This window comes from Mustela nigripes, chromosome 2, assembly GCF_022355385.1.
Source record: "Mustela nigripes isolate SB6536 chromosome 2, MUSNIG.SB6536, whole genome shotgun sequence".
In the NCBI taxonomy this organism is placed as follows: Eukaryota; Metazoa; Chordata; class Mammalia; order Carnivora; family Mustelidae; genus Mustela; species Mustela nigripes.
Window position 1 is genome coordinate 160,022,086 of NC_081558.1, and position 23,558 is coordinate 160,045,643.

Sequence of the window (23,558 nt, forward strand, 5' to 3'; positions counted from 1 at the left end):
CAAACTGAGGGTTTTGGAGGGGATGGGTTAGCCTGGTGACAAGTATTAAGGAGGGCATGTATTGCATGGAGTACTCAGTGTTATATGCAAACAATGAATCATGGAACACTACATCAAAAACTAATGATGTACTGTGTGGTGACTAACCTAACATAATAGAATAAAATAAAATAAAAAAGAAATTTCTTTTTGACACTTCCAAATGGAAACTACAGTTCCATAATACCCACATCTTGAATTTTATTTCATTATAAACCCTCAGTCTTGGTTGCTGGTGAATTTGACAAAGGAAGAAATTGTCAGAACTTAGGCTTCTGAGAAGCCAGATATAATAGGATGGGAGAGGTCTGGGAACACTATATTGTTATAATTGAGCTTTAAAATTCTAAAATATCTAATTTATAGCTTGATTTCAGTAAGCCCTCTGAGGTCAGCTCTGACTTATTTGTTTCTGGAATCGATTTGTGAGCCCAATATGAGCTAAATTTAATCATTCAACTTTATTAAAAAAAAAGATTTTATTTATTTATTTGAAAGAGAGAGAGAGAGAGAGCGTGAGCGCACATGAGCAGGGTTTAGGGGCAGAGGGAGGAGCAGGCTCTCTGCTGAGCAGGAAGCCAGATGCAGGACTTGATCCTGGAACTTCAGAAGCATGACCTGAGATGAAGGCAGACACTTAACCAACTGAGCCACCCAGGTTGCCCCACTACTTCATTCTTTGCCTTCCTTCCAGACCAAGCTAATAAAACTTAGTTGCCTAAAAAAGCCTAATTATTGTAGAGATCTGACTATGTTTATTTCTAAGACCTTTACTGAATTTTTTTGTTTATCTTCTAATGTGGTAGAATTGGTTATATAATTAGAATGGGGAGCAAGAAGTATATTTTTATAAGCAGAGAGCATAAAATGCTTATTAAATGGTGGTCTTATAAACCTGAGGAAGAACTTTGTTAGGCTCTTAAGTCACAGAAATATTTTTTTCATTGTTGTTGCTTTTAAAAAACAATACTTAAATGGGAATTATCAGAAACCAAGTTTGAAGTAGATTAGCACTATTTTGATTGTCAGTAACTCTACAGAACACAAGGAAAGAATACATGTGGATCTCATGAACTATACATATTTAGAAACTAGAGCTAGGTGAAGGATGTCGTTTCTCTCTCTGTTTCTGCTTCATTCTTCAGAAGCTAAGTGTATTAGTCAGGGTTCCTAAGAGAAAAAAAACAATGAGATATTTATCATCTATCTATCTATCATCTATCATCTACTTAACATCATCTATCATCATCTCTATATCCAACTACCTATTAGTATATCGAGAGAAATATTTATTGTGGATTGAGGATGCTTGGCGAATGCAAAATCTGCAGAGTGGGCAAGCAGCCTGGAGACCCAGGGAAAAGTTGTAGTTTGAATCTGCAGGCAGTGAACTGGCAGAATTCCTTTTTCAAGAAGGTCAGACTTTTTCTAATAAGGTCTTCAACTGATTGCATGAGGCCCACCCACAAGTTGGAGAGTACTTTGTTTTACTCAAAGTCTACTGATTTAAATGTAGATCTCATATAAAAAACACTTTCACAGACACATATAGAATAATGTTTAATTAAATACTTAGGAGCGATGGCCTCACCAAGTTGGCCCATAAAATTAGCCATCACAGTAGGAAAAATGAAGGAGAAAGGGGGACGAACTACTCGTCTAAATTTGGTTCCAAAATTCTTTTTTTTTTTTAAAGATTTTATTTATTTATTTGAAAGGCAGATCACAAGTAGGCAGAGAGGCAGGCAGAGAGAGAGGAAGGGAAGCAGAGACAGCAGACGTGGGGCTGGATCCCAGGACCCAGAGATTATGACCTGAGCTGAAGGGAGAGGCTTTAACCACTGAGCCACCCAGGTGCCCCTGGTTCCAAAATTCTTGAGAAAGTACTCTTATTTGGCAGGTGTTCACATGCTTTTCCACTTGATGGAATAACCTCTAATTTCTGTTTTGCAAAGCTTTTTATGGAATCAGTTACAATTAACTGATTTTCTATCATGGTGTCTGTAAGATTTGTGCATACATAGTGGCTTGTACTCCTTTTAGGCACCTAGAATTGATTTTTCTACTTTTCTCTGAATATTTTGTAGCTTCAACACATAGTTCATCTGTGAAAGGAAAGGAGAGAAGCCTCACACCTCCTGCAGAAGGTAAAGTGATTTTTAATTTTTTTCTAGAATCCAGTACTAAAGGGAGTAAGTCTGGAATTGCCTTGGAAACATAGTTGATGGACTGGTTAGAGGCCAGTCTTGAGCCCAGTCGAAGACTGTGGTGAACCAAAAGCCCTAATGTGGGGGACCCGGTCCTCCTCCCCCAAAACAGTTCAATTCCATGTGAAGATTCTGGAGCTCTCTCTATCAGGTCCTGTGCCAGGCTTTGTGGGGAGCACAGAGAGGAGCAAGGTGAGCTAGATTGCCAGAGCGCCCTAAAGGGCTCAGTTTTATGGGGGAACCCAGAAATAAACACAGATGCCATATAAACACAGATGCCACAGAAAAGCCCTCACATCAAGTGTGCTGGGAATGTAGAGGAGGGAGCGTGAGCACCAAGGTTCTGGGAAGGCATCACGGAGGAAGCAGCATGTGAATTAGCTTTTAAAGGAAGAGGAACATTTTCATAGACAGATGTGCTGTGCAGGCATCCCAGACTGCAAGGACCAGAGGGAAGACCTAGATATGCAGTCGTGCTTGCTGTTTCCTTTCTCAAGTGTGGGAGCAACAGAGAGGTGATAAAATTGCCAAGGTGAGTCAGTTTGAAAAAGAGGAATTTCAAAGCCAGCACAAAGACATGCTAGTGTTGTCTTCAGGCAGTGAGAGATCTCTGAAGGGTGTCAGAGTGGAGGGGATCACCCCTGTGTTACAGAATCCTGGACCTGGCTGCAAGGTAAGGTGAGAGCTGAGGAGAGGAGAGTTTCGAGACAGAGAAGATGGTAGGAGCCTTCTGTAATAACCCAGGTGTGGTGATGGGGTCTTAAAGTAGGGTATGGCAGTGAGAAGAGAAAGGAAAAGGGATGGTCTGTGTGCAGAAGGTGGCAGGAGATTGGAGGGGAGTCAGAGACACAGGATGCAGCAACGCTGGGACATCGCTGCTGTTCTGGAGCAAATATGAGAATCTACCTGCTACCCCTCTGTGAAGGGGGAGGGGAAGTCACCATAGCTGATCACAGGGCTGTGTGGAGATTATATTTGTTGGACAAGGGCCAACCCATTGAGTGTGGGGGAGGGACTGGGCATTGGCAAATTATCACAACAGGTATGAAAAGAGGAAGAAGAGGATTAGGAAAAGGTGAATAACAGGAATCAGGTAAGAAGTCACATTGAGAGTGAAGGAGGAATGCTGGAAGGTCACAGAGCAGAGCATGGAGAAAGAGCAGAGACTACGCATGGTGTGTGGGATCCTCACTGATGGAGCTCCTTCACAGGAGATGGTGCTCTTGTTAAAATGCATATGTTTGATCAGCTTATAGGTTCCTTTAAAATAATAGAGCCAGATCTTGAGAATAAGTATCAGGCAAAATATGAAAGCCTAAGACTGCTCAGAAGCTGAAGTGCAAACAGAGAACACTCTCAACCTGCTTCTCACCAACCTCTTCTCTTTCTGGGTTCATCTTCTGCATCCTGCCCTCAGGCACCTGTGTGCACACCCACACCCACCTCTAGCTGATCTCCAAGCCCCTGTGTTGCTGCTCACATCTAAGCTTTGGCCACGTTGCAGGGTCCCCGTGCCCCGAGTAGGGACACACTTGCAGTGGGGGAAGGAACATGGATTTAACTGCCTCTCAGGTCTGCTCTAAAATCCATCCCCACTTGCTTCCTGTAGCTATGGGATCTTGATTTGGCTGTGAAATGCAAGGGCTTCAGTCCATATCAGAAGAGGCAAATGAACCAAAGGAGGAGAGGAGAGACCACACATGCACAGTTTAGCATTAGGAATTTCATCCACATAAGAACTTTGCTCCACCTCAGCTGGCTCTGCTCCTATTAAGGTGACGAGCTCGCTGCCACTCACTCGGGTTGCAGGTATGTTGTACCTGATGCCCTTAACCCTCAGCAAAGCCAGTCATGGATGCATTATGAGTGTTTATGGGAAAGCTGGAGCTTCTAGATTGGAGAATAATTGTAGATTTCAGAGTTAATTTTTTACACTGGGCAAAAGCAGTAACCTTCTTCATTTAATCCTCATAATTAGGTAAAAACTAAACAAGATCTGTAAACAAAGTTCACGGGTGGACTGTTTGGCAGTATATATGTGACTGAATAGGAAGGAAGGAAGGAAGGTTGGATTGTTGATTTTACTGACTTTGTGAATCTCCAAATAAAGAGTAGTTTATGAAAGTCCAGTCTGTTCAACCTGAATGCCATCTGATACTTTTTATTTGTGTTTGTCCAAAAGGGTGCCCTTTGGTATAGGCATTTCATTCTGATACTACTGATTTATTGCCTCTGATCAAAACTTAGGAGGAGAAAATCACATCACCAATTTTTCCACTTTCTGTGGAAGGAGCACGAGTTATAAGACAAGTCTAATAGTTTCTTAGACTGAAGTAGATTAGACTTAGATGACTTTGTCCTTTAATTTATATTGTGTTTTCTTGTTTGTTTTCAATAAAACTCCTGTAGCTCCCTGGTGGTCTAGTGGCTAGGATTCAATAAAACTCCTGAGGCTATTTTAAGCCCTTAAAATATTTTTCACACATATAATAAATGTAGCTTATCTAATAATACAAATATAGGAGAGAAACCGGTTCATCTTTGGATTAGGTTTAATGTGTTATACGCATTTTGTACTTGTTTAATTTTTTTATGTAACCCTAGTATTTTGGAATAGGATGACCAGCAAAGTCATGTGTTAGTATACTTTATGCAATATGTAGTAGAAAATGTAGCACTTGAAGTGTTTTTAATCCAGGTTTTCTTTCATCATTCTCCTTGTGTGTGTGTCCAGCTAACTCTTCTCTGTCCGTACTTGTGGATACAAAGGCTGTGCTCCTTTGTCCTCCTGACAACCCCACAGCTTTGGTGGTAACATGGACAATAAACCCCAGAGACCAGCCTCCCTGCACTAGAGTCCACAGGAGAGACAACAATGAGACCAGTGTAAGAAACTGTACTGATGCGAGAATATCCTGGGAGTCCAGACCTGATCAGAATCCTGCCCTTCAGATTGACCCCGTGGCCCTCACTCATGATGGATATTACAGGTGTGAAGTGGCTGCAGCTGATGGGAATTTCGGTCATACATATTACCTCCGAGTGTTAGGTAAGGAGCATGACATATTGTGCTATGTCACATATCCAGATCTGGGATTGAATCAGATGTGTCTCTGTATTCCATACCCCATGTGTTAAGCCTGAAGCATTTTCCCCTGTGTCTCTGCAGTACCCCCCAAGGTGACCCTGTTTCGAGGCAGCAATGGAACCATCGTGTGCAGGGCAGCTGCAGGGAAGCCATCTGCACAGATCTTCTGGACCCCAGAGGGAGATTGTCACACTGAGGAAGAGCCGCTGGGCAATGGTACAGTGACCGTCCAGAGTACATGCCACTGGGAGGGCCGCCAGGTGTCTAATGTGTTCTGCTCTGTCTCCCATGTGACTGGCAACAAGAGTCTGTCCTTAGAGCTGGAAACAGGTTAGTAATTCCAGTGTTTGCTTGTATGTTCATTCTTTCAGGGAAGTTACAGAAGAATGAAAAAGGAGAGTGTGGAGAATTTCACTCTAGTATAGTCTCCCCACACTCTTCCTTTTGTCCTTCTCTTCCATCATTAAGAGTTATAACCAGAAGCATGACACAGAAATTTGCTTTCAAGAAGCCAGATTTTAGAATGAAATTTATTATTTAATAAAGTAAAATGAAAAATACTTTAATAGTTTAATATCTACTCTATACAAGCAGTAAGTTGGCTAGGGTAGTGTACTTTTAAGTTAACACTTACGGTTTTAGGCGAAGAATAAATTGCATTAAAAAAATCTTTGTGCTTTTAGAAGAAGAATCAAGTCACTCGTAAGTTTTCTTTACATATATAACTGAAGTTTGGTGGGATTTCTATTTTGGTGGGATTTCTACGTTCTTCCTAGAATTCTTGGATATATTATAATAACCTCTATGATTGATTTAAACTTTACTCTTTAGTTTCCTTAAAAATATATGTACTTATTGTTAATTATCACTAAGCTCAGTGACAAAATTAGAAAACTCCTATTAATCTTAATTTTCACATGGTCACATTTATTGGGTAATCCATCAGTTCTATTTTTTTTTTTTTGTTTTTTTTCTTGCCGACCTCCCTTCTTGAGTTTTACATACCCTTGTTGTAATCTGGTATGGGTAGTCACTAGACCTGCTGCACAACTATTGTCCTGGGCACTCTCTTTCCCACAGTGCTCTGCTTGATTCCATGTCTATTTATTCTGAGTTCCTTCTGCCTTCCAGACATTTGCTAGTTTTAATCTCTTTGTTTTATGCATGTAGCTTTCCGTTACTCTCTGGTAATCCTTGGCTATCCATTAATTTCAAAGTGAACATTCAAAAATGAACTTATTGGAAGGTATGTCATCTGTGGGTGGTTCTGTCAGCTAGTTAGCTTCAGTAGGCTAAAAGGAGGTAAATGAAAAAAAGTTTTTAAAATATGGATTCTTTAGTTATCTGAAATTCTTTTCTCTGAGATTGTCCAGTTTCTGCAGAAAATAACTTCCCAGTCTATTGTCTTAGAGGAATAAACCTATTAGTGTTATGAGAGCAGGAAATAAGAGGGGGAACGTGTGTGTGTGTGTGTGAGAGAGAGAGAGAGACTGTTCAGAATTCAGACTTTTCTTTAATGTCTCTCTTTAGTCTGGTACTTCCTCTCCACCCTCCACTACATTTGGATCCTTGACCCTGGAATCTCTCCAGTTCATCTTTTCTGGGCATACTTCCTGTTTCTTGCTGTTTAGGAAGGTGTGGTGACGTGGTGACCTGGCTGCTCAGGGTGGAAGTGGACTTGGCTGCCTATCTTTTCTTAATATAGACCTTCAAAGGAGTTTCCAACTTTTAACTCACACTTTACTCCTCACTTATCCCATTTAATATATTTAGACCTTCTTGTTCTAGAGTCTTTTTGGTGTTCTGTGAACACTAAGATTCTTACTTATTCTACCCTAAATTATTTGCCTTCATCTGTTCACTTTTCACCTAAAAACAAGTTGAATTTTTTCATCTTCTTATCTTCATCCATGTTCATTGTCTATATTTAAATAGTCTAGACTTAGAAAATTTTCCCACTGATGATTTAGCAAAGTTTAAGAAGAGGGAAGAGAAAAACCTATGTCTTTAAACCACCATTTTCCAATACCCATTATTCAAGTGATTTTAAAAAAAAAGTTTTTAGCAGTATTTACTGAGGAGAGTAATGCTTTTGTATGCATTCTGACCACCCGGTATTAGAATATCATGTCATGTTTATGGATCCTCAGACTTGAAGGGACTGTCTCACTCACTCTCAGCCAGTGTTGGGGTCTCCTCCCTGTCTCCTTGCAGGGTGGATCTTCAGTGTCCGTGGCCATACTTCCAACAAAAGAACATGCATCATTTTGCAACAGAGGGTTTCAAGACAATGATGTTGATGTTAACTGGAAAAAATTTTTTTCTTTTTCAAATAAAAGAAAAATGCAATGTTTAGAAACAAACTGTTGAAGGAATGTGGAGGAAAAGGACACCACTCTGCTTAGCCTCCATTCACCTCTGTCTGCTCCCCTCAGCCCCATTCATGATGCAGCTCCAGTGAGGTCTTAGAACCCCTGTCTACCAGAGCTGGCGATTCTTTTGTTGACTTTTCTTATCAAACTGAGCCTTATATTGTTGCCAGAGTTAATAAATAATTGAAAGTTGCTGCCATGCATTCATGTCAGTTTGAAGGACCTGGAAGAAAGGTGACTTCAGGATTAGATTGTTTTTCTAATTACCTCCTTTACAACTCCTTATTTACTTCTGAATATTGGAGATGAGAAACACCCTGCTATTACTGTAACTGAGAAATCTAATCTTCAGACCCCCGCCTCCACCAATGAAGTCACCATTTATGAATCCTGAAAGCCACAAAATATTGATTTAGGATTAATGTCTTGATAAACACTCACGAATCAGAAATACATCAATTTATTATAATGATTTGAGCTATTAATGAGTCAGAACTGTTTAAAATCACAGAAGTGAATTTCATGACCCATGAAACATTCTTGAACTGTGTGTGTGTGTGTGTGTGTGTGTGTGTGTGTGTGTGTGACTTTAGACTTTAGTTTTTAGAGCAGTTTTAGGTCCACAGCAGAGAGTTCCCATATTTCCATTGCCCCAACAGATGCACGGTCTCCTGCTTTCTCTACATCAACCATGTCACACTTGTACATTTGTGAGAATTGATGAACCTACATTAAGACAACATTATCACTCAAAGTTTATTGTTTACATTATGGTTCACTCTAGGTGTACATTCTATGAGTTTTAGCAAATGTAGAACTGGTATCTCTCCACCATTGTAGTTTCATACAGAGCAGTTTCACTGTCCCAAAGGTCCTCTGTTCTCCACTTAACTCATCCCTCCCTCCACCCTACCCTTTAGCAACCCCTGATCTTTATACTATCTCCATAGTTTTGTCCTTTCCAAAATGTCATATGCTTGTAATCATGCAGAATGTAGCAGTGTCATATTGGTTTCTTTTACTGAGTGCTATGTGTTTAAATTTCCTCCATGTCTTTTTTTTAAATTTAATTTTATTTTTTCAGTGTTCCAAGATTCATTGTTTATGCACCACACCCAGTGCTCCATGTAGTACGTGCCCTCCTTAATACCCACCACTGGGTTTTCCCAATCCCCCACTCTCCTCCTTTCCAAACCCTCAGTTTGTTCCTTCATGTCTTTTCATGGCTTGATAGCTCATTTCTTTATAGTGCTAAATAATATTTCATTGGATGCACCACAGATAAACCGTATGCTTTTGTGTCTATGTTTACAGGTGACCAGTTATCACTAAACTCTACTTTTTATATAACCTCCTTTTTTTGGTTTGCCTTCGTTTTGGTTGCCTTGATCGTTGTGGGATCCATTGGGCTTTGGAAAACCCATTGCTGCAGGTATTGAGTAATGCTTTTTCTTCAGCTTTATTGGGCTAGAAGGGGTAAGGTATACGGAATTGATGGGGTAAAATTAATATGTTAATATTAACTTTTCCATAATCAAGAAGCGTGTCCTAAAGGTGTTCTATTTGGATTCCTCTAAATGACAAGAGGGATTTTACTTGGTTACTTAGGTATGCAAACATACTGAATTAAACTGTTTAGGGCAATATCTTGGTAGAGACAGATTTTAATTCTCTATTTGGGTAAAGAATTATAATAATTCATTTTATGTAACAAAAAGGATGTGTCACATTTATCCTATATATCAGGATTCTTTTGCATAAGTTCACTCCTCTTCCCATATGAGAATTATCTCATTTAGGTGTATGAGCTACCACTAGCATTCTTATTTCTGTTAATTCCTTTCTATATTATTATAACTTCTATTTAAAAAAATGAACCACACTTGTCAATTGTATACTGTTTTGTTTTCCCATTTTTAATTAAATAATGATGTTTTCTGAATTCACTCCAGCTTATTTTTATTTTTGCAGAAAATGCAAATTAAAAAAAACAGCAGCTACTTCAGTTGTTGAGGAGGTAAGATAATATTAAAAAATATTTTTGCAAATTTTAAGCTTCAATGTCAAAATATAGCCAGGCAATTTGTAAGTTGCCTCAATATTAGTATTTTTAATTAAAAAGCAAAAATTCTAATTTTATAATGCTAATACTCAGGTGTGCTTATTTTGTCAATTATCTATCTTTTACAATTCATACACATTCTGAACAACATTTTCATTTCAAGAACTGTATCCTATATAGCTCATAATATTTGCCAAATTTTGATCGTAATGTTTGGAGAAACTGAATTAGTCTTTCCTCCCTTATAAAACTCTCTAATTCTTGACTTCTCTTTCTCCATACTATCATCATTTCCTTCTTAATTGGTCTTAAGTATCTCCTGCTCCATAATCTCATAACCAGTAGCTTACCAAGTCTGTGACCCTCTCCTTTGAAATACCTTTCATGTTACCTCATTCTTTTTCATTCCTACCATCACACAACATTACCATCTCACACTTAAATAATCAATAAATTTTTGACTAAATAATAGAAAACAGTCCTTCTTTTATATCCATATAAGCCCAGGGACACAAATATAAGCACTCCTGTAGATGACTGAATCTGGGGGCACCTGTGAGGAAAACATAGGTGTAGTTGATGATTTCTGGCTTTTTTGAATTGTTTTTGACTTTGAGTTCTTTCTTAGGAAGAAATGCAACCTTATGCCAGCTACACAGAGAAGAACAATCCACTCTATGATACTGTGAGCAAGTGAAGTGGTCTCAGGTGTTACAAAGTAAAATTGATAGACTGTATCTCCATACTTCATAAGTTATTGGAGCAGCAGAACAAATGAATAAATATAAGGCAGAGCTACTATTTTGATTTTCTTAGAGCTCTATTATGGAAAACCCATTTTGGAATTAGCTTTTCAAGGATTATGAGAAGATAGAGATTTTTAAAGAGTTTGGATACATATCCTTTTGTAATTGAAATTTTAGAATATTAGCTGCTATTAGCTAGTTCTCTGAAGAACTGATATTATTACAAAGAAAGCAAATGCTCATGATAAAATACTCAAATTGTTTAGTGTAATAGATAATGAAAACTGAGTTTCCTCTAGAAAGAACTCTGTAGAAGGAACAATCAACATATTTTATGTATTCTTCCTGAAAATTTTATGTACATACATCTGTACACCCAAGGTATGGGTGTATATTCATTGATCTATTTACATATATATACACATATCCTTGCTAAGACACAAATGGGAACATATCATGATGTTCTTCTGCACTTATAGAAAGCTAATAATATGATAGGTCTTGGAGATCTTTTATATCAAAGAAGCAGAGCTACCTCATTCTTTTTAATGGTTATAAAATTCCATTGTATGGTTATGTCATAATTTAATTAACTACAGTCCTAGTGATAGACATTTAGATTCTTTTAAGTTTTGTTTGTTTCAGTATTATAAGCAATACCACATAGAATGTTTCTTGTAGAAAGATCTCTTTGTATTTGTTTAAGTATATTTATAGAATAAATATAGTGGAATTTCAGGTCAAAAGGGTTTGTGCATTTTTTTTTATTGCATCGATATGTCAAATTGTATCAATTTACATTCCCTTCAAACGTGTTTGAATGTGCCTTTCCATATACTGTTATTTTAGTATCTACAAATTCCCACTTCTTGTTTTTAATCAGTTAACTAATGTAATAAATGATTATAATAAAAATTACACTGTTTGACAAAATTGAATTTATGTTTTTCTGTCATGAAAGAAAGCAGGAGTAAGAGAGAGGGAACACATGTGAGGAATTAGTTTCTGAACTCATATCTCAATAGAAATTGATAGCTAATTCCTAATAGTTTCTAAAGATGTGATAAATTGAAATTGTGTATTTTCCTGATGTACATTTTATTGTGAGGTGTTAGCAAATAACCAATGTTCATTGAGCATATAAGCAGCTAAATATGCATTATGAAGAACTTGAATATCCATAGAATTTGGTCTCTGTGCTAAGAGAATGGCCAAGGGATGACATGACTCTTGCCTTCAATTTTTCTGTGGAATACAGTATTAATAATGTGGAGGTAGGTATTAAGGAGGGCATGTATTACATGCAGCACTGGGTGTGGGGCATAAACAATGAATCTTGGAACACAAAAAATAAAAGAAAAAAAAAGAAAAAAGAAAAAAAGAATGTACATATTATTTTTAAGTTTATGAAAAATATATTTTATTTATAAAAATTTATGAAAACAAGTCTGGCTCTCCATAGCAGGAAAAATATTAAAGATTTTCATTATGGTAGAAATTAAAACAAAATCCATTCATTCTTTCATTTTGCATGAATGAAACATGAAGAAGTGAATGAAATGAAACAATGAAGAAACATGAAACTTTTTTTTTTAAAAGATTTTATTTATTCATTTGACAGACGTAGATCACAAGTAGGCAGAGAGGCAGGCAGAGAGAGAGAGGAGGAAGCAGGCTCCCTGCTGAGCAGAAAGCCTGATGTGGGACTTGATCCCAGGACCCTGAAATCATGACCACTGAGCCACTCAGGTACCCCAGAAACATGAAACTTTTAAGACAGTCCTTTTGTCACTGTTTTCCTCCCTCCAGACATTTTGGTTACACTAGGCTTTATCATTAAAAAGATTCTTAGTTTCTTTTGGAGGTAAACTAATCTCATCACATTGAGCACATAATTTTTACCAAACCATTTTGACACTATTTAGGTATACCCCCAAACCAATCCATTAAGCTTCCCCATATAAATATTACCAAGCAATACACAGTAGACATCAAATCCTGTCCTTGACCTTTTCTTAATTCTTCATCCATTCCTGGGTGGGATGAGGTTCACAAACAACTGGGTTCAAAGATACCTGCTTAAATATTACTGAAAAACAAAAAAGCAAAATTGTGTTTACACCTTAACTTGATAACATATGTCAAAACAGCCCTGTAGGGGCACCTGGGTGGCTCAGTGGGTTAAAGCCTCTGCCTTCGACTTGGGTTGTGATCCCAGGGTTCTGGGATGGAGCCCTGTCGCGGGGTCCCTGCTTGGCTGGGAGCCTGCTTCTATCTCTCTCTCCGCCTGCCTCTCTGCCTACTAGTGATCTCTGTCTGTCAAATAAATAAATAAAATCTTAAAAAACAAACAAACAAAATAGAATGTATTTGCCCTGTAAATAAAGACTTCAAGATAGTTTACAAATGCTAAATTGTAAGGTACAGGAAACAAATGTATTAGAATCTTCCACTACAGGGGTGCTAAATGTGGTTGAACCTGAGAATTATGTGGGGAAATAAAATAAATAATTACCCAGATCCACTTTTTAGACCTACTGAATCAGGAGAAATCTAGAAACTAAAACAGCTATATGTTAGGTCCTCCAGAAAGCAGAGGCTGAGATGGAGTTAGGAGCAGTAAAGGTTATTTGGGAGAGAGGGGTTCTATGTGTGAAAGATTAAAGGGGCAGGAAGTAGGATAGGGAAGAAGGGGCTTCAGACCATGACACTGATCTGAATGAGACCTGTGAAAGGAAAGGGGAAGAAGCAGGATACAAGAGCCTCAGATCCAGATATAGAACTGCCAACGTCTTAGCCAAACCAATGAGAAACCCTGGAGCAAAGACTGCATCTAAGAAGAATCTTTCATGAACAGAAGTGCAAAACATTTAGTCATTGGCTGGGAAGTGTATGACCTCAGCCTCAAAAGCTGAAACGGATCCTGAAGGCCTTAGCAACCGGAGGGCATCAGCTGATTGCACTCCTTGCATGTGAATGGTAAGTTCTCTCTTCATGGGAGATCTGAACCCCTTACCTCCATGGCTGCCCAGTCCGTCCTTTCACTAGTTAGTATTTGCCGGATATGTCGTAGTCGGTCTCTCTTCAATTCTCTGTGACATTTTATATTATGTATACCTTTTACAGCCAAAGCTATTTTTTTTTCAAGATTTTATTTACTTATTTGACAAAGATCACACATAGGCAGAGAGGCAGGCAGAGAGAGAGGGGGAGAAGCAGACTCCCCGCTGAGCAGAGAGCCCGATGCAGGTCTTGATCCCAGGACCCTGAGATCAAGACCTGAGCCGAAGGCAGAGGCTTTAAACCACTGAGCCACCCAGGCGCCTGCTACAGCTTTTTAATAGAAAATATATACCCCATTTTTATGAACTCTGAGAATTTTAACTTTTAATAGGAGAGTTTAAACCATTCATATTTGTTGTGGTTACTTACATATTTGGTCACTGTTTTACAATCTTAATTTTTATATCTTGTTTACTATGTTTACTTTCCATGCCCTGTTTCACTTTTTTCTTTGCCCTGCTTTGCTAGATTGGCTAACATTTTTGCTATACTTTCTTTTTCCGAGTACTAGTTTAAAAGATATTCCTTGTAATATAAACGTATTAGTGCTTATGCTTTATTTCAGAACACCTAAAAAGAGCTTTATTGTGGTATAATTGATATAACAATTTGTTAAATTTTGCACGTATTTCAAGCATATAATTTATTACATTTTGACTTTGTTTATACTTGTGAATCATCAGCATAATCAAGATAATGACCTTATCCATCATCCCTGTTTTCTTATTCTTCTTTATAATCCTACCCCAAAACTCTTGCTCTCCTTCCATCCCCAGGCAACCACTGATCTGCTTTCTATAACTATATCTCAGTTTGCATATTCTAGATTTTTATATAGATGTAATTATACAATATGTGCTCCCTTTTTTTTTTCTTTTTTTGGTGGTTGGGATTCCTGGTTTCTTTCACTGAGTATAATTACTTGAGATAAGTTCACACATTAATAGCTCATTCTTTTTATTGCTAAATAATATTTCTTTGTATGAATATACCATTTTGTTTATCTGTTTATCTGTTGATGGACATTTGGTTTGTTTCCAATTTTATGCCATCATAAATAAAGCTGTAAACATTCTTGTGCAAATATTTTTGCAGACCTGTGCTTCTGTTTTCCTGGGTAAAAACCTGAAGGCTATTGCTGTATCACACAGTATGTAGTTGTCTAACTTTTAAAGAAATTGCAAAAGTGTTTTTTCTAAGTGGTCACACTATTTTACATTCCTCCCACCAATGTCTGAGATTTCCTGTTCTCCTGCATTTTTATCAATATATGGTATGGTTGGTCTTTTTAATCTGAGACATTACGGTATATGTGTATTTTCTCTTATGGTTTTAAAAAATTATTATTGAAGTATAGTTGGCATACAGTGTTATGTATTAATTATCTTTCATTGTAGTTTTAATATAATCTCTATAAAGACTGATGACTGTCCTATTATTAACTTACTTAACACTCATATATTTTCTTTGGTAAGTGCTGAAATGTTTTTCTCCTTTAGAAAAACTGTGTAGTCAATATAATTCATAGGCTCTGATAACAAATATCTTTTAATCAGAAAAAAAAACTGGGGTACAGTTTCTCTTTATTGAAAATTCTTTGTATATTCTGAATACAAGTTCTTTCTTTCTTTTTACAGTGTTCAGTGTCTTTTGAAGAGATGTTTTTGGTTTTGGTTGTTTTGTTTTTAAAACAGGACTCTTTTTATTTTGATGAATAATTTATTGACATTTTTCTTTTATGGATTATAGTTTTGGTATTGCAACTAAGAAAATTTTTTGGTATCACAAAATCTTAGAGTGTTTTATTCTAGAAGTTTCATAGTTTAGGTTACACATTTAGGTCTAGAATCCATTTTGATGGAATTTTGTATGACATATGACATTTATGTGACATACAGACTGAAGTTCTTTTTTTTTTTTTTTGCATTTTGATACTCATGTGCATATCCCAGCACCAGTAAATTACCTTCTATCTTTGTCAAAACTAATTTGTGCCCATCTGTATGGGCCTACTTATGGGCACTCTGTTCTGTTTTATTGAACTATTTGTCTATGTTACACCAATATCATACTGTCTTGTAGCTTTATAAATCTTGAGTAGTCAGGTAGTTTTAGCTCTCTGGCTTTGTTCTTTTTCAAAGTTTTTTTTTTTGGCTATCCTGGGTACCTTCCATTTCCATCTGAATTTTAGACTTAGTTTATCAATTTCTGCAAAGAAGACTTTTAGGATTGTGACTTGATTATGTTGAAGTTTATGTCAATTTGAGGAGAACTGATATCTTAACAATAATAATTCTTCCAGTCCATGAGCATAGTAGATTACCTATTTATTCAGGCCTTTCCCCATTTCTCTTTGCAGTGTCCTGTAATTTTTTTGTGTATAGTTTTTATAAATCTTGGTCAGGCTTAACCCTAAATACTATATTTCATATTCTTTGATGCTATTGTAAATGATATTATTTTTAAATTTCAATTTCTAATTTTTCCTTGATATTATATAAAAACTCACTTGAATTGATGGAGCACCTGGGTGGCTCTACCTTCAACTCTGCGTTCGACTCAGGTCATGATCTCAGTGTCCTGGGATTAAGCCCTGTATTGGCTCCCTGCTCAGCGAGGAGTCTGTTTCTCCCTCTCCCTTTGCCCATCCTTCCCTCATTTTCTCTCTCTCTTTACCTTTCAAATAAATAAATAAAATCTTAAAAAAATTTCAGTTGAGTTGTGTATGTTGACCTTATATATTCTGTAAATTTGATAAATGTACTTGATGGTTCTAATAATTTTTGTAATTTCTGTCAGATTTACTACATAGATGATCATGATGCATGCGAATGCAGACAATTTCATTTTTCCTTTCCAATATGGATGGCTTTTATTTGTTTTACTTAATAAATAACTGCTTCTCTACTCACAACATTTCTAATACTTGTGGATTTTCAACACCGAGCAATTCTCCAATTCTCTCTGGATACAAACTGGATGACCAATTTCATTCAATTTTGACGTGAATTATCCAGAACTAACTTAGACCCCATAGATTAAGGGATGAGTACCAAAGGACAGCCCTTACTTCAAAGGCCAATTTTAAGTGGTGGGTCTCTACATTACTTACACTTTTCATTCAAGCTGGCTACAAATTGGGAGTTCCAATAAGACCTCTTTCCCCAGGTTTGATAATTTGCTATAATGTCTCACAGTACTCAAGAAAACACCCTTATTATTTCTGGTTTATTATACTGAACAGCCAGATGAAGATGTATATAGACCAGGTGTGAATAGTTACCAAGAATAGGAACTCTGTCCCCATGGAGTTTGGAGTGTGCCACCTTTCTGGCACATGGATGTATACACCAAAGCAGAAGTCTTCTGAATCCCTTTGTTTAGGACTTTTATACAGGTTACATTGTGTAGGCATGATGACTAAATCATTGGTCCTGGAGGTCATGGGGTAGGCTTGAAGTTTCCAACTCTGTAATCATGTGGTTTGTTCCTCTGGCAAGAAGTTCCCTTTCCTGAAGGTATTCAGAGGCTGATCAAAGTCACTCACTAGCATAAACTCAGGCATGATTGAAAGGGGTTTCTTATGAATAATAAAGGACATTCCTCTCATCTCTATTACTCAGGAAATTACAAGAGTTTTAAGACCTCTGTGGGAACAATAAAATATGTATTTATTTGAACCCAAGATCAAGTTTACTTATTACACTGGCTAAATCCTTTAGTACAATGTTGATGAGAAGTAGTGAAAGTGGACATTCTTGTCTTATTCCTGGTCTTGGGGCAGGGCATGTAGACGTTCACTATGAAATACAATGTTAGTTGCTGCGTTCTGTTTGTTTTCTTTGTTTTATTTTCAGATGCCCTCTATTGGGTAGAAGAGTGTTTCTTATAGTCCTCATTTCTCAAAGTTTTAAACAGGAACAGATCTTTGATGTTGCAAGGTTTTTTTGTGCCAACTGAGATGATCAAAATTTTTTTCCTTTTAGTTTTTAATATGGTAATATTGATTTTTGCAAAATATTAAATCAGGTGGCATTCTTGGATTTAATTCCACTTGGATATATGTATCATCCTTATTTTATATATTGTTGTATTATATTTGTTAAAATTTTCCTTTGAATTTTTGCATCTATGGTCACTTCTTATCTGTAGTTTCCCAGTAATATTTTCCCTTGTTTTATCTGGTATCAACTTAATGCTGGTGTTATAGAAGGAGTTGGCACAAGGTTATGGACTGATGTTTGTGTCCCTTCAAAATTCAATCCAGTCCCCAATGTGATGTGTCAGGAGGCCACAGTTTTGGGTGATAATTTAGACAAGATTATGAGGGATTATGAGGGATCTATGATGGGATTAGTGTCCTTATAAAAAGAGAAAGAGAAAGAGAGGCAAGATCTACCACTAAGGATACAGTGAAAAAACAGCTGTCTACAAGCCATAAAAAAGATCTAATCAGGAACCAAATTGGTCAGCACCTTGATCTTGGACCTCCCAGCCTCTCCAACTGAAAGAAAAAAATATCTGTTACTTAAAGCCATCCAGTCTATGGTATTTTGTTATAATAGCCTGAGCTGACCGAGATAGGAAGTAATCCCTCTTTTTAGTTACTTTAGAAGAATTTTTGCATAACTGGGAATATCTTTTAAAATGGCTTAAGAGAGTCATGTGGACTTGGAATCTTCTTTTGTGAAGGTTTTAATTTTCATTTAGCTCAAAATATATCATATTTTTTTTAGATTGCTTTTTGACCTGTGGATTATTTAAAAATGTGCTATTCAATTTCCAAATATTTGAGGATTTTCCAGATATCTTTCTATAATTTATTTCTAATTTCATTCCTTTGTGATCAGAGAACATATTTTGTATAGATGGGTTGAGATCTTTCAAATTTATTGAGACATGGTGTGTGATTGTGATAGAGGACTAACTTGGTAAATGTTCTATGTATATTTGAAAATAGTGTGTATTCTTCTCTTCTTTGGAGTGTTCAACAAATGTCAATGGGTTGATAGTGTTGTTCAGATCTTCTATGTACTTGTTGATGTCTGCGTACTTCTGTTATTGAGGAGATCTAGAGAAATATCTGATTATGATTGTAAATTTGTTTCATTTTCCTTGTAGTTCTATCTGATTTTGCTTTACATATTTTGAAGCTCTGGTATAAAGGTAAAAAATTTTAGGAATGCTACATCTGCTTTATGAATTCCCTCCTTTATCATTATGAAATAAAGTTCTTATCTCTGATAATATTTTTAAGATTTTATTCATTTCTTTGACAGACAGAGATCACAAGTAGGCAGAAAGGCAGGCACAGAGAGAGTGGGGGGTGGGGTGGGGAAGCAGGCTCCCTGCCGAGCAGAGAGCCGGATGTGGGGATGTGGGGCTTGATCCTAGGACCCTGGGATTATGACCTGAGCCGAAGGCAGAGGCTTTAACCCGCTGAGTCACCTAGGAGCCCCTGGTAATATTTTTTTCTCTCAAATTTACCATTTTTTATATTCATACAGTCTCTTTAGATTTCTTTCAATTAGTGTTAATACCATGTATCTTTTCCCATTATGTTCCTGTTAAATTATTTATCTTTATATTTAAAGTATGTTTCTTATAGGCAACATATAATTGTTTTGTCTTTTTTATCCATTTTGAACATTTTTTTTTTAAAGATTTTATTTATTTATTTGACAGAGATCACAAGTAGGCAGAGAGGCGGGGCGGGGGCGGGGGGTGGGGAGAGGAGGAAGCAGGCTCCCTGCTGAGCAGAGAGCCCGATATGGGGCTCTATCCCAGGACCCTGGGATTATGACCTGAGCTAAAGCCAGAGGCTTTAACCCACTGAGCCACCCAGGTGCCCCGAACATCTTTGTTTTTAATTTCAGATTGAGACCATTGACATTTGCTTATTGATATGCTTAGGTTGAAATCTATCAATATACTATTTGTTTTCTACTTTCCTTCATATTTTATTTCTTGTATATTTCCCTTCCCCCCTTTTACCACTTTGAGAATTTACTAATTTTTATGATACTATGTTATATCCTCATTAGCTACAACACTTTTTGTTGTTGTTATTTGTGTGGTTATTATAGGATCTATAGTATATCTCTTTAACTGATTGTATTCTACCTTCAAGTGATATTATGATGCTTCACATATAATATAATTGTCTTGAAATAGTAAACTTCCATTTCTTCCTCTCAGCATTTGTGTTTTGTGTCATGCTATAACTTTACCTATGATATTAATATTATGTTAAATAGTACACATACCTAACTGTGTACTAAACTAATTTTGTGGATTAAACAGTTTTAAATTATTTCTTTATTTTAATTCTGTATTTTATTTTTAAATATTGAAAAGATGTAAATATTTTATGTTATCTTTTTTTAATTTTAAATTTTTTTTTAGTGTCAGTGTTCCAGAATTATTGTTTATGCACCACACCCAGTGCTCCATGCAATAGTGCTCTCCATAATACCCACCACCAGGCTCATCCAACCCCCTCCCCCACTCCCCTCTAAAACTCTCAGTTGGTGTCTGCACCAACTTGCATTGCCACCAACAGTGTAAGAGAGTTCCCCCTTCTCTACATCCTCTCCAACACATGTTGTTTCCTGTTTTGTTAATTTTGGTCATTCTAACTGGTGTAAGGTGGTATCTCAATGTGGTTTTGGTTTGAATCTCCCTGATGACTAGTGATATTGAACATTTTTTCATGTGTCTGTTAGCCATTTGTATGTCTTCTTTAGAGAAGTGTCTGTTCATGTCTTCTGCCCATTTTTTGACATGATTATCTGTTTTGTGTGTGTTGAGTTTGAGGAGTTCTTTATAGATCTTGGATATCAGTGCTTTGTCTGTAGTGTCATTGGTGAATACCTTCTCCCATTCTGTGGGTTGCCTTTTTTTGTTGTTGTTGTTGACTGTTTCCTTTGCTGTGCAGAAGCTTTTGATCTCTATGAAGTCCCAAAAGTTCATTTTCGCTTTTGTTTCCTTTGCCTTTGGAGACGTATCTTGAAAGAAGTTGCTGTGGTCAATGTCCAAGAGGCTACTCCCTATGTTCTCCTCTAGGATTCTGATGGATTCCTGTCTCACATTGAGGTCTTTTATCCATTTTGAGTTTATGTTTGTGTATGGTGTGAGAGAATGGTCAAATTTCATTCTTCTACACATAGCTGTCCAATTTTCCCAGCACTATTTATTGAAGAGACTCTCTTTTTTCCACTGGGTATTTTTTCCTGCTTTGTCAAAGATTATTTGACCATAGAATTGAGGGTCCATATCTGGGCTCTCTACTCTGTTCCACTGGTCTATGTGTCTGTTTTTATGCCAGTACCATGATGTCTTGGTGATCACAGTTTTGTAGTAAAGCTTGAAATCAGGCAACATAATGCCCCCAGTTTTGTTTTTCTTTTTCAAAATTTCCTTAGCAATTCAGGGGCTCTCCTGATTCCATACAAATTTTAGGATTGTTTGCTCCAGCTCTTTGAAAAATGCTCCTGGTATTTTGATCGGGATGGCATTGAAAGTATAGATTGCTCTAGGCAGCAGACATTTTAACAATGTTTATTTTTCCGATCCATGAGCATGGAATGGTCTTCCATCTTTTTGTGTCTTCTTCAGTTTCTTTCATGAGAGTTCTGTAGTTCCTCAAGTACAGATCCTTTATCTCTTTGGTTAGGTTTATTCCCAGATATCTTATGGTTCTTTTTGCTGTAGTTAATAGAATCAATTCTCTAATTTCCCTTTCTGCATTTTCATTGTTAGTGTATAAGGAAGCAGCTGATTTCTGTACATTGACTTTGTATCCTGCCACATTACTGAATTGCTGTATGAGTTCTAGTAGTTTGGGGGTGGAGTCTTTTGGGTATTCCATATTATGTCATCTGCAAAGAGAGAGAGTTTGACTTCTTCACTGCCAATTTGAATACCTTCTATTTCTTTTTGTTGTCTGATTGCTGTTGCTAGGACTTCTAATACTATGTTGAACAAGAGTGGTGAGAATGGGCATCCTTGTCATGTTCCTGATCTCAATGGGAAGGCTGTCAGTTTTGTCCCATTGAAGATGATATTGGCTGTGGGTTGTTCATAGATAGATTTTATGAAGTTGGCTGCATGTTTTCCCTTTATCCCTATACTTTGAAGCTTTTTAATCAAGAACGGATGCTGGATTTTGTCAGATGCTTTTTCTGCATCAATTGAGAGGACCATGTGATTCTTCTCTCTTCTCTTATTGATTTGTTCTATGACATTGTTTGATTTGAAAATGTTGAACAATACTTGCAACCCAGGGATGAATCCCACGCGGTCATGGTGGATAATCTTTTTAATGTGCTGTTGGATCCTATTAGCTAAGGATCTTGTTGAGAATCTTAGCATCCATATTCATCAGGGATATTGGTCTGAAATTCTCCTTTTCGGTTGGGTCTTTGCCTGGTGTGGGTATCAGGGTAATGTTGGCTTCATAAAAAGAGTTTGGAAATTTTTCCTCCTTCTTCATTTTTTTTGAAACAGCTTCAGGAGAATAGGTGTTATTTCTTCTTTGAAAGTTTGGTAGAATTCCCCAGGGAATCCATCGGGTCCTGGGCTTTTGTTTTTTGGGAGGTTTTTGATCACTGCTTCAATCTCATTACTAGATATTGGTCTGTTTAGGTTGTCAGTTTCTTCCTGGTTCAATTTTGGAAGTTTATAGTTTTCCAGGAATGCATCCACTTCATCTAGGTTGCTAATTTATTGGCATATAACTGTTGATAACAATTTCTTATGATTGTTTCTACTTCTTTGGTGTTAGTTGTGATCTCTCCATTTTCATTCATAATTATATTAATTTGAGTCTTCTCTCTTTTCTTTTGGATTAGTTTGGCCAATGGTTTTTGATCTTATTGATTCTTTCAAAAAATCAGCCTCTTTTTCATTGATGCATTCTGCTGCATCTCTAGTTTCTATTTCATTGATCTGTGCTCTAATCTTGATTATTTCCCATCTTGTGTGTGGAGTTGGCTTAATTTGTTGTTGATTCTCCAGTTCTTTGAGCTGTAGAGACAGCTGGCGTATTCTTGATTTTTCAATTTTTTTGAGGGAGGCTTGTAAGGCTATGTATTTCCCCCTTAGGACTGCCTTTGCTGTATCTCATAGGTTTTGGACTGAAGAGTCTTCATTCTTATTGGTTTCCATGAATTGTTTAAGTTCTTCTTTGATTTCCTCGTTGAACCAAGCATTCTTTTTTTTTTTTTAAATTTATTTATTTATTTTCAGCATAACAGTATTCATTATTTTTTCACCACACCCAGTGCTCCATGCAATCCGTGCCCTCTATAATACCCACCACCTGGTACTCCAACCTCCCACCCCTCCGCCACTTCAAACCCCTCAGATTGTTTTTCAGAGTCCATAGTCTCTCATGATTCACCTCCCCTTCCAATATCCCCCCAACTCCCTTCTCTTCTCTAACTCCCCATGTTCTCCAAGCATTCTTTAGCAACGTGGTTTTAGTTTCCAGGTGTTTTAATTCCTTCCAAACTTTTCCTTGTGGTTGAGCTCCAGTTTCAAAGCATTGTGATCTGAGAATATGCAGGGAATAATCTCAATCTTTTGATATTGGTTGAACCCTGATTTGTGACCGAGTATGTGATCTATTCTGGAGAAAGTTTCATGTGCACTGGAGAAGAATGAGTATTCTGTTGTTTTAGGGTGGTATGTTCTGTATATATCTATGAGGTCCATCTGGTCCAATGTGTCCTTCAATGCTCTTGTTTCTTTATTGATTTTCTGCTTGGATGATCTGTCTGTAATTGGGAGTGGCATGTTAAGATCTCCTACTATTAATGTATTCATATCAATCTTACTCTTTATCTTGATTAACAGTTTTCTTATGTAATTGGCTGCTCCCATATTGGGGGCATAAATATTTACAATTGTTAGGTCTTCTTGGTGGATAGTCCCTTTAAGAATTATGTAGTGTCCTTCTGTATCTCTGACCACAGTCTT

The 23,558-nt window shown here is 37.0% G+C and overlaps 1 protein-coding gene across 1 annotated transcript in view; it reads left to right on the forward strand.

The window, feature by feature from the left end:
• Window positions 1-11,432, forward strand: part of CD200R1 (CD200 receptor 1) — a 33,487-nt gene extending 22,055 nt beyond the window's left edge. The window contains 7 exon segments of the mRNA XM_059388123.1: window positions 2,127-2,186; window positions 4,981-5,295; window positions 5,416-5,664; window positions 9,021-9,138; window positions 9,678-9,723; window positions 10,397-10,460; window positions 10,463-11,432. Of these exon segments, the coding sequence (XP_059244106.1) occupies window positions 2,127-2,186; window positions 4,981-5,295; window positions 5,416-5,664; window positions 9,021-9,138; window positions 9,678-9,723; window positions 10,397-10,460; window positions 10,463-10,521 (911 nt within the window). The 3' untranslated portion in view covers window positions 10,522-11,432.
• Window positions 11,433-23,558: the final 12,126 nt, after the last annotated feature.